At 41.5% G+C, this 18,200-nt stretch overlaps 1 protein-coding gene across 1 annotated transcript in view; it reads right to left on the bottom strand.

The window, feature by feature from the left end:
- KYAT3 (kynurenine aminotransferase 3) overlaps positions 1-18,200 on the bottom strand; it is a 76,108-nt gene that overhangs the window by 44,421 nt on the left and 13,487 nt on the right. The window contains 2 exon segments of the mRNA XM_073593184.1: positions 2,514-2,663; positions 11,691-11,835. Coding sequence (XP_073449285.1) covers positions 2,514-2,663; positions 11,691-11,835 — 295 coding nt within the window.

Below are 18,200 nucleotides of genomic sequence, written 5' to 3'. Positions count from 1 at the left end.
TGTCATGCTTGTGGGTGTCAGAGTCTTGCTATGCCTCATGGGACTTGTAGTTCTGCAACAGCTGTAGGTCCGCTAATTGCATATCCCTGCAATAGAGTCTATCACAGTGGTAAATGGTGTGGGGACCTGTGCTGGGCGGATCGCAAGCTCCGTTATGTTGCTGTGGCGACCGTGACTAGTCACAGTCGCCACGGCAACATAACGGAGCTTGCGATCCGCTCAACAGCATTGGTATCTCTTCATTTCCAGCAATCATCGGCTCTGATCGGCCTAGATCGGGTCTTTCCGGTCCTTGGATTCAGGTGCACAAGCCAGAGCGCCGTTCAGAAAGCCAGGTCCCAGCGTGTTTGGCCAGCCAGCAGGATCAGTGGAATCTTCTGACGCGGTTTATATCACATCTCTGGTCACAGTGAGTTTGGCATTCCTCGTTGCACCTTCTATTGTATTTCAGCGAGCTGCAACTCCCATTCCATCATTTATGTGCATTACAGCCACAGAGTCTGCCGCTGAGGTTTGACACACACAGCACACTTGCTGACATTAACCCTTTGCTTACTGGAGTCATGGCGGATCGCTGACACTATCATTTCAGAGTACTTCAATTCTGACTGAGCTTTGGTTTTAACGAAGGTTGATTTTACTGTTCGATTTTAATCTTCAATGTCAGACCCTAAATTTTCATGTGCATCCAATAAATAAACTGGATTGTTTACATTACATTAAAGTATCAAACTTTATAGTGGTGTTATATTTTACTGCTACCTATAGTGAATTAGTACTAGTTTTGGGCCATGAAGGTCACCTCTCCTGCCAGATGTAAACTGGCAGGAGAGGTGACCTGCAGACATTTCTGATGCCAAATTATTATAGGAAAAACAGTAATGCCCTGTACACACAATCGGACATTGATCAGACATTGATCGGACATTCCGACAACAAAATCCATCGGATTTTTTCCGACGGATGTTGGCTCAAACTTGTCTTGCATAAACACGCACAAAGTTGTCGGAAAATCCGATCACTCTGAACGCGGTGACGTAAAACATGTATGTTGGGACTATAAACGGGGCAGTAGCCAATAGCTTTCGCCTCTTAATTTATTCTGAGCATGCGTGCCACTTTGTGCATCGGATTTGTGTACACACGATCGGATTTTGTTGTCGGAAAATTTTATATCCTGCTCTCAAACTTTGTGTGTCGGAAATTCCGAAGGAAAAAGTCTGATTGAGCCCACACACGATCGGAATTTCCGACAACACAATCCGATCGCACTTTTTTCCGTCGGAAAATCCGACCGTGTGTACAGGGCATAAGAGTTGAAGAAGACTTTCTAACCTGCACACTCGCTATTTCCACCCTGATATATTTTAATGTAGATAGAAAGGTAGTAGTGTCCAAGATTACCTAAAAAGACAAAAGACCAACACCTGACCTGGACCAAAAAAAAAAAAGTCTAAAAGAACCGATAATTCCGCCATACCAACTTGAAAAACACCATGGAAAAGGAGAATATTGAACACTGCTCTATCAACATACTAATGCCTTGTTTCCACTGAGCGGATCGGTTCGGTTCGTTACGGTACGCTATTTTGGGTGTTTCCATTATGAAAGCGGCCCATACAACCGAACCGAACCGCTCCATTCAGGGTCCTGCTTCAGATGTGGGGCCATAGAAAGTGGAACGGTTCGGTTAGGGCGGACCTACGATACATTCCACTGATTGGCTGACAGAAAACCCTCTGCTGTGCTATGCTGAGGCATTTTTTCTAAACCCTGTATGGCCCCTTGTGGTCCCACTTGCAGTGGAAACGCTCACCAGAATAGACCGGACCATTCTAGGCCATTCAAACTGTACCGACCCGAACCGATCTGCTCAGTGGAAAAGAGGCATAACAAAACCTTTGCAGGAAAAGTATTACATACGTTTTGAGCTATTACTTTCTAAAAAAAAAAAAAAAAAAAAAAAAACACAACAATAACAATTTATCATCAGTTGGTAAAGATTTAATATTTTCATGGTGCCCTATTAATCCTTTGTCATGCATTCAATTTTTATCTGTAAAACCAAGACTAAACCACTATAGCTCTCTTTTAAAACACAATAGTTTACACATAAGTACACAAAGTAACATTCAGATTATCACATTTACATACATAAGACCCCTTTCACACCGAGCCGCCTATAGCGTCGAAGGTAAAATGCAGCTATTTTTAGCTGCGCTTGTACCCCCGCTAGCAGCTGCAAAAGGGTTAAAAACACCCGCAATAGCGGCGTTTTGCCGGCGGTATCTTAGCGCTGCCCCATTGATTTCAATGGGGAGCAGCGGTGGAGGAGCGGTAAACACCAGCGCGCCGATCCCTCAGGCTTTCACACTGGAAACAATGGAGCAGCTGTTTGAGGGCGGATTGCAGGCGCTATTTTTACCGCTATAGCGCCAGCAAAACGCCCTCGGTGTGAAAGGGGTCTAAATAAAAAGGACTTAGGATCTCTTTAAGACAAAAACGAAACTCACCTCATCACCTTCTTCCATAAGCCCCATGATTGCACTGAAAAGGGATCCATATGCTCCCACTGTCACAAGGATGTCTTTGTTTGGATTGATCTTCCTTCCAGTCACTTTGCCATAAACCTGAGAGAGAGCATCTACCAGCGGTGGGTGACCCTATAAAAAAAAAAAAAAAAAAAAAAAAAAAAAAAAAAAAAAAAAAAAAAAAAAGGTATTACAGATACACTGCAAGTTGTTTGAAATTTTAAAAAATTGAAAGAACTCTATTGCTAGAATTACCAATAGCCAGATCCTGGAAATCTCCTACTGTTCCCATTGAATTGGATAAAAATAAATGGCCATATATAAACGATTAATGAACGTCTTTCAGCAATATTACTAGACAAACAATGTTATTTTGTCAAAATATGGAAACCCTGGATTGACCATTTACAACCCCTGGCAAAAATTATGGAATCACCAGTCCCTGAGGATGTTCCTTCAGTTGTTTATTGTTGTAGAAAAAAAAGCAGATCACAGACATGGCCAAAAACTAAAGGCATTTCAAATGGCAACTTTCTGGCTTTAAGAAACACTAAAAGAAATCAAGAAAAATAATTGTGGTGGCCAGTAACAGTTAGAATTATAGAACAAGCACAGGGAATAAATTATGGAATCACTCAATTCTGAGGAAAAAATTATGGAATCATGAAAAACAAACAAAATAACACTCCAACACATCACTAGTACTTTGTTGCACCACCTCTGGCTTTTATAACCGCTTGCAGTCTCTGAGGCATTGACTTAATGAGTGATAAACAGTATTCTTCATCAATCTGGCTCCAGCCTTCTCTGATTGCTGTTGCCAAATCATCTTTGCAGGTTGGAGCCTTGTCATGGACCATTTTCTTTAACTTCCACCACAGATTTTCAATTGGATTGAGATCCGGACTGTTTGCAGGCCATGACATTGACCTTATGTGTCTTTCTTCAAGGAATTTTTTCACAGTTTTTGCTCTATGGTGAGATGCATTATCATCTTGATAAATGATTTCATCATCCCCAAACATCCTTTCAATAGATGGGATAAAAAAAGTGTCCAAAATTTCAATGTAAACCTGTACATTTATAGAAGATTTAATGACAGCCATCTCCCCAGTGCCTTTACTTGACATGCAGCCCCATATCATAATTGACTGTGGAAATTTGCATGTTTTCTTCAGACAGTCGTCTGCATAATCTGTAGATAAGAAAAGTCGCGCTAAAGATGTGAAAAAGGCCAGAATCAAGTGCCTATAGCTTTCTAGAGAGGTATCTGAACATAAGTGACAATCACTATGCCTTAAAATTAGAGTGGTGAAACACAAGAATTGCTCCTATGTCTGCAAAAAATAAATAAACGGTGTTGTGACGTGATGCAAGTGACAAATAAATGTCTCAAAACAACCTAACAAAGATATGGCAAACGAAAATCACTGTGACAAATGAATATCTCCAAAAAAACGTGAATAAAATATGTAAAAATTAAATGATGTGAACAAATCTTAAAGGTGCAGATATTGCCCCTAATCACAGTACACAAAGCAAAATTGGTAATAGTCCATATGCTGGATAAGAAAAAAAAAATTAAAATGAATATCCCCAGGTGACAGGTGAAATATTGGTAATCTTGCTGCAGTGAATAGGGTGCGTTGATAAACCTCCACCTTCCAAAACTGCTGCCTCTTACCAAAAGATGTTGGTCTCTTAGTGATAGGAGACCTTACTGAGCGGATGGCTGCAACCCCAGCCTGGGATCTGTATAACAGGCACTAGATGTCATCCGGTCTGCAAAAAACCCTCTCAGCCGGCCGCACCAGGATGGTTAGGATGGGTCACCTCCTCCCACAAATTTTGCTTTGTGTACTGTGATTAGGGGCAATATCTGCACCTTTAAGATTTGTTCACATCATTTAATTTTTACATATTTTATTCACGTTTTTTTGGAGATATTCATTCGTCACAGTTATTTTCGTTTGCCATATCTTTGTTAGGTTGTTTTGAGACATTTATTTGTCACTTGCATCACGTCACAGCACCGTTTATTTCTTTTTTGCAGACATAGGCGCAATTCTTGTGTTTCACCACTCTAATTTTAAGGCATAGTGATTGTCACTTATGTTCAGATACCTCTCTATAAAGCTATAGGCACTTGATTCTGGCCTTTTTCACATCTTTAGCGCGACTTTTCTTATCTACAGAACATGCAGTTTACTACTTTTTAGTCGCAGCTCAAGCAGGTTTTGTTAAGAGCAGTATTTTATTTCACAGTCGTCTGCATAAACCTCATTGGAACGGCACCAAACAAAAGTTCCAGCATCATCACCTTGCCCAATGCAGATTCGAGATTCCTCACTGAATATGGCTTTCATCCAATCATCCACAGTCCACGATTGCCTTTCCTTAGCCCATTGTAACCTTGTTTTTTTGTGTTTAGGTGTTAGAGATGGCTTTTTTAGCTTTTCTGTATGTAAATCCCATTTCCTTTAGGCGGTTTCTTACAGTTCGGTCACAGATGTTGACTCCAGTTTCCTCCCATTTGTTCCTCATTTGTTTTGTTGTACATTTTCTTTTTTCAAGGCATATTGCTTTAAGTTTTCTGTCTTGACGCTTTGATGTCTTCCTTGGTCTACCAGTATGCTTGCCTTTAACCACCTTCCCATGTTGTTTGTATTTGGTCCATGTTTTAGACACAGCCGACTGTGAACAACCAACATCTTGTGCAACACTGCATGATGATTTACCCTCTTTACCTACATACTAACAAGCAGATTTAATCTGATGCAGGTGTTAGTGTTTGTAATGAAAATTTACAGGGTGATTCCATAATTTTTTCCGCAGAATTGAGTGATTCCATAATTTATTCCCTGTGCTTGTTCTATAAATTTAACTGTTACTGGCCACCACAATTATTTTTCTTGATTTCTTTTAGTGTTTCTTAAAGCCAGAAAGTTGCCATTTGAAATGCCTTTAGTTTTTGGCCATGTCTGTGATCTGATTTTTTTCTACAACAATAAACAACTGAAGGAACATCCTCAGGGACTGGTGATTCCATATTTTTTGCCAGGGGTTGTATCAGTTATGTTTATGTTTAAAATATACTATTAATCGGTTTTATACTGATTCCCTAATGTGTGCTCCTTTCTCAGTACTCTCCATTTTCAATTGTTTTCTTTTATTTTCTTTTTGAACTTTTCTCCACTCCTTTTGTTTATGTTTGAGATGTTTCTCTTAGGGACAACTTTTCTTTTAGTACAAGATTCTTTGTGTTTAAAATATTTCTGGTTAGATGGTTTTGTGATTCTCTACATAATTCTACCACACTAATGTATTATTTTTTATTATGCTTGTATGGTGGAAAATTGTACTTTTTCCTTTCTATTTGATATTTTAATAAAAATTAATCGAAAACAAAATCTGAAAGAACAAACAGATTTTACAAAGATACTCAACTAAATGTGACTCTTAATGCAAACACTGAACACACCTAGATCTCAGTTGAGTAACTATATATTTCCATAACTATACCTATATAAAAACACAAGTTCAAAAAATATGTTGACCATTAAGCGAATCACTCAAGTAGCCAGAAAAGAATCCTCATGAATTTGAAAGGAATTGTCCATGATAGCTAAAGCCAAGCCACACTGTGTACCTGTCAATAAAAGCATACAGCATGGCTCCAGATTGCCCACAGGTGTGGCACCATAGGAAGTGGCTTCTTATGGTAGCACACCAAGGAGAGGAGGAGCCAAAAAGCACCAGCAGGGGACCCCAGCAAAGGAGGATCGAGACGATCTGTGCAAGACCATTGCACAGAACAGGTAAGCAAGACAAGTTGGTTAATTACAAAAGTATACAGTGCCTTGAAAAAGTATACATATCCCTTAAAATTTTCCACATTTTGTCATGTTCCAACCAAAAATGTAAATGTATTTTATTGGGTTTTTTGTGATAGACCAACACAAAGTGGTACATAATTGTGAAGTGGAGGAAAATGATAAATGGTTTTCAAATTTGTTTACAAATAAATATGTGAAAAGCATGGCATGCATTGGTTTTCAGGCGCCTTAAGGCTTCACGTACACGGGATATTTTTACCACTTTCCTGAGCGATTTAACTTGACAGATAGTAACCGACATTTAAAACATCAGTTTTGCCACGTTTTGAAACTTTTTTTTTTTTTAATATTTTTTTTTCCCTCAAACAGCCAAAAATGAAAAACGCCTGTAAACAAAAACGCACCTAAAAACGCAAGTTACAGCGTTTACAAGCTGTTACAGGCATTTGGCGTTTTAAATGCCTCTGAACATCCGTCCTGAATGCATTTTTTTGTGTTCCAAAAATGTAGAAAGAAGTCACCTAAGGCTTTAAGTACACGGGACATTTCTCAAACTCTCCTGAATGCTGGAACATCGCAGCTAGTAATCCATGTTTAAAAATGTGTGTTTAGCAGCGTTTACAAGCCACGTTTAGCCACGTTTGTGTTCAGGAGAGTTTAATAAAGATAACCTCAGGAGACCCTCCCAAATGATTAGAAAGCACTAAAAACAAGTATTTATTTCAGCCATGCTGTGAGAGAACAGTGCGAGTAGCAGCTGAGAAAGCAGTGTGCTTATAGCTGTTTTTTTGGTTGGTTTGTTAATATGGATCCCATGATGAGCATGTGTGCGGAAATGCTCCTAATGTTGCTTTTGCTGATGCTCCAAAAATGTAGAAAACTGCGTGAGAGGACGAGAGTTTGTGACTACTGGACACATCCATTGATGGCTCAACACATGTCTACAGGATACTTTTCTAATATGTTCAGCTGCGTAATTACCCAGAGAAATTTTTTAATTTTACATGCATGTCTATTGTCACCTTTGACGTTCTCTTGGAAAAAGTTAGACCCCGTCTAGTTCGCATGGACACCAACATGAGGAAAAGCGTGCCACCAGAGGAACGTCTGTTGGTGACTCAACTTTAGCGTCAAGTAAAGCAAGTTGTGTATTGTACAGCATAATTGGCTGATGAGGGGAATCTCACATGGTATATAAAGTTTGCATACAGTGATAATTGAGTTTTTGGTGTGTTTAGCATTTTCCAGGCTCAAAAGTAATAAATAAAATGTTTCCCTTTAAAAATGCTACTAGACAAAAATGCGCCTAAACGTGGATAGCCGCGTTTGGCGTTTGAAATGCCTCTAAACACTGCTTCTGAATGCATTTTTTTGGGTTCCAAAAAAAGTCCCTAAACGCAACTGCCTAGAAACGACTATAAACGAACGGAGAGTTCAGGAGCAGTTGAAAAAAATGCCCAACTGCTACTAAACATCCGTTTACCAGCAGCAGTATACATGAGGCCGGTACCGCGTTTAGCCACGTTTGGCGTCTGAAACGTGGAAATCTTCTGCGTCTGAACCCATTTTTTTACTTCCAAAGAAACGCTGTTACATGCAACTGCAAAAAAATGGCAATAAACGAGATTTCAGGGGCAGTTGAAAAAAGCGTCCAACTGCCTCTGAACGTGTTTAGCAGTGTCCCGTGTACATGGGGCCTAATGGCCCGTACACACGATCCGAATATTGTCCGAAAACGGTCGTCCGAGGAAGGATCATACAATTTTCGGATAGTGTGTACACTACTTTCGACAGCCGATCACGACCATTCATCTGATCTTATTCGATCAGGCATGCACGAAAATTTCCCTCGTACAATTCTAGATCATACGATTTTCGGTTAGTCAGTATAGTTGTCGTCTGAAAATTCAATACAAATACATTACAACACATGACATCACTTCCGATTTTTTTTTCTGTCATACGAGAATTTTCGTGACTTTATTTAGCTATTCAATTTCTACTTGCGACTATTAAGCGAGAACGGTCGTGTGATATTCGGATCGTGTGCACGGGCCATTAATCTCAGTATAAATACAGTTGTTCTGTGAAGCCCTCAGGTCGGGTTCACACTGGTACGACAAACGCTCTGACATTGGAAGCTCATATCGCATGACGTGTGAAAATCAATGTTTCCCTATGGGAGCCGTCTTAACTGGTTCGACTTTGAAAATGCTCCCTGCACTACTTTGGTCCGACTTTGATCCTACTTCAGCCCATTGAATATCACTGAAGTTGGATCAAAGTTGGATCGCCACCTTGACTGATCTGACTTTGGCATGCGACTTGTGCTCTGATGCTCTTGAAGGGGAACTCCACGCCAAATTAAAAAAAAAAAAAAATTTTAAATTTAAAAACCCAGTATGGGTTCCCCCTCCAAGAGCATACCAGGCCCTTCAGTCTGATATGGATTTGAAGGGTAACCCCATGCCCGTCAAAATCCATACCAGACCCTTATCCGAGCACACAGCCCAGCAGGTCAGGAAAGGGGGTGGGGACGAGCAAGCGCCCCCTCCCTCACTGAACCATACCAGGCCGCATGCCCTCAACATGGGGAGGATGGGTGCTTTGGGGCAGAAGGGGCCCTGTGCCCCCCACCCTAAAGCACCTTGTCCCCATGTTGATAATGACAAGGGCCTCTTCCCAACAACCCTGGCTGCTGGTTGTCGGGGTCTGCGGGCGGGGGGCTATGTGAATGAGTATGGGGTACATTGTACATTGAACAGGGAGAGAAGATAGCAGAGAAGACCCAGCAAAAGAGCGAGAAGATAGCAGAGAAGGCCCAGACAGCGGGGAAGACAGTGGACAGAGGGAGAAGAACTGGAGAGGGCTAGAAGACATCAGCGGAGGAAGCAAAAAGAGTCAGAAAGGGGAGAAGAAGTTGGAAGAGACGCCTGAGCTGCCTTAAAGCGGAGTTCCACCCAAAAATGGAACTTTCACTTTAAGGGAGGTGACCCCCTGACATGCCGCATTTGACATGTAATTTTTTTTTGGGGGGGGGGGGGGGGCGGATATCCTTTTTTTAGGGGACAGGTAAGTGTCCGATTATTAAAAAAGTCAGCAGCTGCAGTATTTGTAGCTGCCGACTTAATTTTTTTTAAGCAAAACTCTGCTTTAATAAATTACTTTAAATACCTGTGTAATGTGTTTTAATTTTTGACTTTTTTTACATTTTTTAGGCGAATGGGTAGGGGTACAATGTACCCCATACTCATTCACATAGGGTGGGGGGCCGGAATCTGGGAAGAGGCCCTTGTCCTCATCAACATGGGGACAAGATGCTTTGGGGCAGGGGGGCGCAGTGCCCCTGCCCCAAAGCATCCCCTTTAAAAGATTCATAACAAACACAGTGCCTGGTAATGTCGGGGATCAAAGTCGGACGCATGTCGGACTTCAAGTCACAGGGCAAAGTCGGATCAAAGGGGTACGACTGTCGTGCTGTACCAGTGTGAACCTGGCCTCAGAGGTATGTTAGAGAACCTTAGTGAACAAGCAGAATCATGAAGGCCAAGGAACACATCAGACAGGTATGGGATAAAGTTGTGCAAAGGTTTAAAGCAGGGTTAGGTTATAAAAAAATATCCCAAGCTTCGAACATTTCACGGAGCACTGTTCAATCCATCATCCAAAAATTGAAAGAGTATGGTCGAACCGCAAATCTACCAAGATGTGGCCGTCCACCTAAACTGACAGGCCGAGCGAGGAGAGCATTAGTCAGTGAAGCGGCCTATGGTAACTCTGGAGGAGCTGCAGAGATCCACAGCTCAGGTGGGAGAATCTGTCCACAGGACAACTAATAGTCGTGCTCTCCACAAATCTGGCCTTTATGGAAGAGTGGCAAGAAGAAAGCCATTGTTAAAAGAAAGCCATAAGAGGTCCCGTTTGCAGTTTGCGAGAAGCCATGTGGGGGGGACAGCAAACATGTGTAAGAAGGTGCTCTGGTCACTTTTTTGAACTTTTTGGCCTAAAAGCAAAACGCTATGTGTGGCGGAAAACTAACACTGCACATCACCCTGAACACACCATCCCCACCGTGAAACATGGTAGTAGCAGCATCATGTTGTGGGGATGCTTTTCTTCAGCAGGGACAGGGAAGCTGGTTAGAGTTGATGGGAAGATGGATGGAGCCAAATACAGGGCAATCTTAGAAGAAAACCTCTTAGAGTCTGCAAAAGACTTAAAACTGGGGCGGAGGTTCACCTTCCAACAAGACAATGACTCTAAACGTATAGCCAGAGCTACAATAGAATGGTTTAGATCAAAAGCAAATTCATGTGTTAGAATGGCCCAGCCAAAGTCCTGTGGCAAGAAGCTCTCCATCCAATCTGACGGAGCTTGAGCTATTTTGCTAAGAAGAATGGGCAAAAAGGTCACTCTCTAGCAAAGCTGGTAGAGACATCCCCAAAAGACTTGCAGCTGTAATTGCAGCAAAAGGTGGTTCTACAAAGTATTGATTCAGGGGGGCTGAATACAACTGCACACCACACTTTTCACATACTTATTTGTAAAAAATGTTGAAACTCATTTATCATTTTCCTTGAACTTCACAAGTATGTGCCACTTTGTATTGGTTTATCACAAAATCCAAATAAAGTACATTTACGTTTTTGGTTGTAACATGACAAAATGTGGAAAATTTCAAGGGGTGTGAATACTTTTTCAAGGCACTGTATATACTTATTTTAACTTTACAACCACTTTAACTCTTCTCTATAGATCATCATACATAACCTAGTAATTTTTCTTCAACCAGAACAATATGTTGCATATAAAGATGCTGTTTGAAATGTAAGCCATCATAAGAAAGAGTAAAATAAGAAGGTTATGGCACGAACAGCAGACACAACAAGTTGCCTGCATTTATCTATATATTATATAGAAAAGCTGTGATTTCAAGTTTCAAAAGACAAGCTGAACACATGCTGTAAGTGATAAATTTAGCATATGGCATGCATCTGGATTTAGGGGTCCCTTGCAACTGCAGGACAAGCTTTGCTACTGAACAGTTATACACATCATCTGGTTATAGTGACAGGCCATTAGAAGTAAATGGAAACTATAATGAGCTCATCCCCAGTAAGTACTGTGATATACTGATCCATGACATTGTATGCTTTAACATAGGTATGACTGCAAGAACCAATGGTTCCCTAGTTCTAGAATGGTTCCAATTGCTCTGAATCTATATATTTGGGTTTATTTATCACCATAAATTGAAATGGTGCCTAGCATAGTGCTTCTTTATTGAATCGTTTAAAAAAAAAAAAAAAAAAAACATACTTACAAAGCCACGTGTGTACTGATTCAGTCTGTCCACAGCTGACACTTGAGCGAGACCTTCTTTGACATAAGATGGAGGAGGTATATCTGGAAACCCCTGACCAAGATTGACTACAGAGGGATCTGCACTAAGGGCTGTAAACTCAACCCTGTAGAGATACAAACAAGCGTTACCCTGATAAAAAGCAAGGAGACACACGTTTTTATTTATAAACTATACAAATCTCAGGGACGAATTCATCTATATTTAAAAAATTGCCTCCCTGACAGGCTTAGTAGAAAAAATATATTACACCTAAAACCACCTCATCTCCTTCTGTTCAGCATTGTCCCCCAATGACTCAAATTCTTTGCCTACCAGCATCAGATGCCTAGTATCACCTAAACCAATTCTTCTGAGTCGTCATGTACACACTAAATGTCATTAATATATGGTGGCATCAAGCTGGCCTGGGCTGACAGCAAGAGAGGAAAGACCTATTGCCATCATGCAAGCTGTACTGATTTATGTAGTTACATATGGTTACATTCAGTATTTCACAAAAGTGAGTACACCCCTCACATTTTTATATTTTATTATATCTTTTCATGTGACAACACTGAAGAAATGACACTTTGCTATAATGTAAAGTAGTGAGTGTACAGCTTGTATAACAGTGTAAATTTACTGTCCCTTCAAAATAACACAACACAATGTCTAAACCGCTGGCAACAAAAGTGAGTGCACCCCCTAAGTGAAAATGTCCAAATTGGGCCCAATTCATTATCCATTTTCCCTCCCTGGTGTCATGGGACTTGTTAGTGTTACAAGGTCTCAGGTGTGAATGGGGAGCAGGTGTGTTAAATTTGGTGGTACTTCATATTCCCATCGCACACATTCCTGGATGAGCTCACAAATATGGGTGCTGCAGCAACAACCAGCTAGATGCTGGTTCAAGTCACAATGAAGATATTTGCCAGCACACCATGGAACGGCGTAGGTAGCGTCCAAACATGTAATTTATTGCATGACCACAACACAAGGAGAGTGCAACATTTCGGAGTCAGGCATGTGATAAATGTGGAAAAACAGTGGAAAATATTTAAAGAAGCATCAACCAATCAGAAAAAGAGAAAAAGGAAAAAAAAAAAAAAAACTCCTCCCACCCCCAGACTGGTATGACGTCACAAATCCCGCCAAAAGACACTAACAACTGTTTAAAATTTTTTTTTTCATGAATTAAAGAAAAGCAAACAACAAAGGAAGGTTAGAGAAACAGAGAAAAGTATTATGAAACTGTCATCATGGTACCTCCTTGATAATGCTGCAAACCATTGTGGGGATGAAACAGCTGTTAGGGAACATCAGGCTGCAGCGCACGATCCTGGATCGGCACCAGTGCAGGGATCGGATGCTGTGGGGCGAGATTCCAGTAGTAAACATAGGACGCACTTGGCCAGAACCACCTCTGGAGGGAGTCTATTTCACATTTTCACAGCTCTTACTGTGAAGAAACCCTTCCGTATTTGGAGATTAAAACTTTTCCTCTAGGACGTAAAGAGTGTGCACTTGTCATCTGTGATGACCTTAAAGTGAATAACAACACCAAGTTCACAATATGGACCCTTTATGTGTTTATCCCTTTCATGACTAGGCCTATTTTTGAAATTTGGTGTTTACAAGTTAAAATCCGTATTTTTTGCTAGAAAATTACTTAGAGCCCCCAAACATTATAATTATATATATATATATATATATATATATATATATATTTTTAGCAGAGAATCTAGAGAATAAAATGGCGATTGTTGCAATATTTTATGTCACACGGTATTTGTGCAGCGGTGTTATAAACGCAACTTTTTGGGAAAAGGGACACTTTCATGAATTTTAAAAAAAACAAACAGTAAAGTTAACCCAGTTTTTTTGTATAATGTGAAAGATGACGTTACGCCAAGTAAATAGATACCAAACATGTCACGCTTTATAATTGCACGCACTCGTGGAATGGCAACAAATTACGGTACTTAAAAATCTCCATAGGCGACGCTTTAAATTTTTTTTACGGTTACCAGGTTAGAGTAACAGAGGAGGTCTAGTGTTAGAATTATTGCTCTCGATCGTGGCGATACCTCACATGTGTGATTTGAACACCGTTTACATATGCGGGCGCAACCTCCGTATGCGCGAGCTTGCGGGGACGGGGGGCGCTTTAAAAAAATTTGTTTTCTTCTTACTTATATTATTTATTTTTATATTTATAAATCGTGCTTTTAAAAAAAAAAAATAAAAAATTAATGACTTTTATCGCGGTCACAAGGAATGTAAACATCCCTTGTGACAGTAATAGATGGTGACAGGTAATCTTTATGGAGGGATCGGGGGTCTAAAAGACCCCCGATCCCTCCTTTGCACTTCAAAGTATTCAGATCGCCGAAAACGGCGATTCTGAATACTGTGTATTTTTTTTTTTAAAACCGGCGCCATTGGCAGCCGAGTAAACGGGAAGTGACGTCATGATGTCGCTTCCGTGTTTACAATTAACAATAAGCTCACAGCTTCGTTCCAGCCCGTCCCCAGCCGATTGGTCATCGGGCCTCCTGATGGAACGGGAGGCCCGGTAAGAGCGGCGGGTGGGGGTGGGGGGCGTCCCGCTCCTCCGGTATAACAGCCGAGCGGCTTTTATCTGCATCGGTTGTTATAACTGGATAGCCGATCGCCAGCTCTAAACAACAGTACCGGGATAATGCCTGCAGCTGCGGGCATTATCCCGGTATAACTCCGGAAAGCCGAGTACGCACAGGGGTTATACATGTTGATCATATCCCCCCTTAATCTCCTCTTCTCAAGAGAGAACAAATTCAGTTTGTCTACTCTTTCCTCATAGCGGAGGTCCTCCATACCTCTTATCAGTTTGGTTGCCCTTCTCTGCACTTTCTCCAGTTCCCCGATATTCTTTTTGAGAACTGGTGCCCAAAACTGAACTGCATATTCCAGATGAGGTCTTACTACTGATTTGTACAAATATCTCTGAGGTCAAAAACAGCCAAGTTTTCTGAAGCCACTTCAGGGGTTAGGTTAAATGTTAAGGACTTGTTAAGTGTTAAAAGCCTGTTTTAGACGGTTAAAGTGGTTGTAAACCCTTTACAACCACTTTATACTACAGGCAAGCCTATAATTAGGCTTACATGTAGCTACACTGGATATCTCCTAAACCTGTACGGTTTAGGAGATATCCCTGTATTTGCATGTGCCGACGTCAACGGCACATGTGCACTTAAGCAAACTGAAGCAACGGCACCTATGTGCCGTTGCTTCAGTTGTACAGTGCCGTTACCGGCGGCTCTGGCCAATCACAACGCCGGAGCCGCGATACCCGGAAGTAACTACCTGGAGAGATGTCGGCCACCACAGCGGTGAACGAGCAACGCTGCGGGGGCTTCAATCTCAGGTAATTCATAATGCGCTAGTATGCTATGCATACTAGCTTATTATGGCTTTGTCTTGCAGGTTTTTTTTTTTTTTTTCCTTTAGTTTTTTAAAAGGGTTTACAACCACTTTGAGTATTCAGCTAGGGGAATGTTAAAGTGAACCTGTGCCCAGACTTTGGACATTAAAACTATTCCTAACAAGTGGTAAAAGAGGTAAAAAAAACAAGCCACCCCTGACCCCACAAGCTGCTTTTAAGGATGAGGATTAAGGATGAGCGCAGGCTGTTTACAAGCCGCACGTGCCGAGCCCGCCAGGAAGTTGGCACTGCACAGCGCTAATCACAAGCAGTGAGACATTTCCCGATCTCTGCAGCCGCACATCTCGGCATGTGGGCTTGGCATGTGCGGCTTGCGAACACGCCTGAGCTCATCCTTACTTTTAATGTAAGGTTATTCTTTCTCAAGGATCACAAGAAAGAGTTTGATCATACAATTCGAAGCTATGATAGACTTAGCACCTGAGAGTTAAAATTTCTAGAGTTTGGTTTTCAGGCTGTTTCTAAGAGGCCAGCCACAGACGGTTCAAATCTCGGCCAGTTCAGCAGGAACTGGCCAAGATTCGAACCATGTATGTGTGGGCTGAATGTACCAAGTTAAATCGATCAACTTGGGTACAACCAGCCTTCCGGATTTTACATGCAATTATCGCTAGTGGCTGGTATACTGTATAAAACAAAAAAAAATATATATAAAAAATACCCCTCCCATTCAAACCTCTCAGGAAACCCGGAAGAGAATTGCAAATGTGGGGATTCGCCATAATGGTGATCATGGGACCAGATCTGATTGGAGGCAGGATCAGTGTCTCTGCATGCACACATATTGTATCCTGCCCCTTGACCATCACTTAATGCCTTCAATGGGTCATTTAAAGATGAGTAAAAGGCTTAATTTTGACTTTATCTCCATGCCAATACAGTGATAGGGCAATGATGCCTGTTCACAGTTATACACAGCATTCAAATGTATGTTGCTAAAGTCTGATCGCTTATTTAATAATGGGTTACTGCACTTTACATTTTGCTTTCAACACACCTGTTTAAAAAGCAAAATTAAATGTGAGGTAGGTGGAAATTACAGACTAAGAAATTTGATCATACTGTATAATTTAACAGAATAACAGCTTTCAAGAATAATAGTGGGAACATCTATAAATGGTTTGAATAGATTAAATGTCTTTAATGTCTTTGTGTTTTTTTTTTTACCAGCAGATGGTAGTATTGAGTTCTCCATCACAGTCTAGTTTGATCATCAATGTACATGCTCTTGTAAAATTCAGTATATATTAAGCAATCAAACTAATAGGAGTCTAATATTACAAAATGGAAATAATAGGATTTTTTCGTCATACTTACCTGTAAAATCCTTTTCTTTGAGTACATCATGGGACACAGTCAGGCTAGTATTCATTACCTGCTGGGTTATACTTAATCCCCAGGTGAATGGACACTGGTAGACCAAAGGTCTTTAGACAGGAAGTGATCTCCTATATAACCCCTCCCACACAGGAAGCACTTCAGTTTTGTAGCAAGTTCTGAATCCTCAAAAAAGAGGGGAGGGATCTCTGTGTCCCATGATGTACTCAAAGAAAAAGGATTTTACAGGTATGACGAAAAAAATCATATTTTCTTTTTCATACATCATGGGACAGAGTCAGGCTAATATTCATTACCTGCTGGGACGTCCCAGAGCAATAGCCTTGATGGGAGGGAGACCCCCTGCCAAACAATAGCCATCAGAACTTAAACGGCAACCCGCAGTACATCTACGGGTGTACTAACGGGCTCTAACATCCACTTGATTAAATTTTGTGAACGTATTCACTGAAGACCAGGTAGCAGCCTTACAAATCTGAGCCACAGATACCTGATGGCGAAAAGCCCAGGAGGTTCCTACACCCTGGTAGAATGAGCGCTCACCCTAAAAGGCAGGAGCTTTATGTTTCAGACCGTAGGCCTGAATAATCAATTGACAGACCCAAATTGGCAATGGAAGCCTTGGAAGTTGCCTGCCCCTTCTTGGGTCCTTTTGGTAAAACAAAAAAAGAAGTCTGATCCTCGGATCTCTGCAGATCTAGACAAATAAACCTTGACTGCCCCGAAAACATCCAAAGAGTGCAGTCGTCTCTTTTGCCTAACAAGGCTGAGAGAAAAAATAAGGCAAAATAATGTCCTGATTAAAATTAAAGGCTGACGCCACGTTTGGCAAAGAAGGGTGGAACAGGTCATAACACGACCCTGACGTGGTGAAGGATCAAGTACGGCATGAAAGGGCCGCCAAATCCGACTCCCTTCTAGCCGAGGCGATAGCCATCCAGAAGGCTAGCTTACATGACAGCAAGTCTAATGGAATTTCCTTGATAGGTTCAAATAGTTGTTTCTGTAACACAGACAGTACCAAGTTCAAGTCCCAAGGACACATAGCTGACCTAATGGGGGGAAGCAAGCGAGTTGCGACCCTGCATAAAAGTTTTCGGACCAGTGAATGGGAGGCTAAAAGGCCTTTTAAAGAATACCAATAGGGCCGAAACTTGACTCAAAGCCAATTTGATTTCCACAGCGGACTGTAGAAAAGAGAGAATTCTCCCAATCACGTATTTCCGAGGATGCCATTTTTTGGCTTCACACCAAGCAATATAAGTCTTCCAGACCTCATGAAAGATCTTCCTAGTGACAGCTTTTCTAGCATTCACTAGGGTAGACACCACTGTTCCTGAGATGCCACGGTCCTTTAACATCCTGGCTTCAAAATGACTGGAACCCCCTCTCCTGATCCTGCACAACAAATGTGGAAGGGATCAGAGGGAAAGCATAAACCAGGGAGTACTGGCTCCATGGAACTACCAGAGCATCCCCACCGATTGACAGAGGATCTCTTGCTCGGCGCCATGGTGGTTCACATAGGCCACTGCAGTGGCATTGTCGGACTGAAGCCCGAGTCGTACTGCCCGTAATTCCAGGACGTTGATGGGCAGGATCTTTTCTGTCCTTGACCATTTCCCTTGAGCTGTGAGTTCCTCGGGTCGCTCCCCAGCCTGAGAGAC

The sequence above is a fragment of the Aquarana catesbeiana genome, linkage group LG07 (assembly GCF_042186555.1).
Source record: "Aquarana catesbeiana isolate 2022-GZ linkage group LG07, ASM4218655v1, whole genome shotgun sequence".
NCBI lineage: Eukaryota > Metazoa > Chordata > Amphibia > Anura > Ranidae > Aquarana > Aquarana catesbeiana.
The sequence above is the reverse complement of the archived record's forward strand: the minus strand, read 5'-3'. Positions and strand labels throughout refer to the sequence as shown.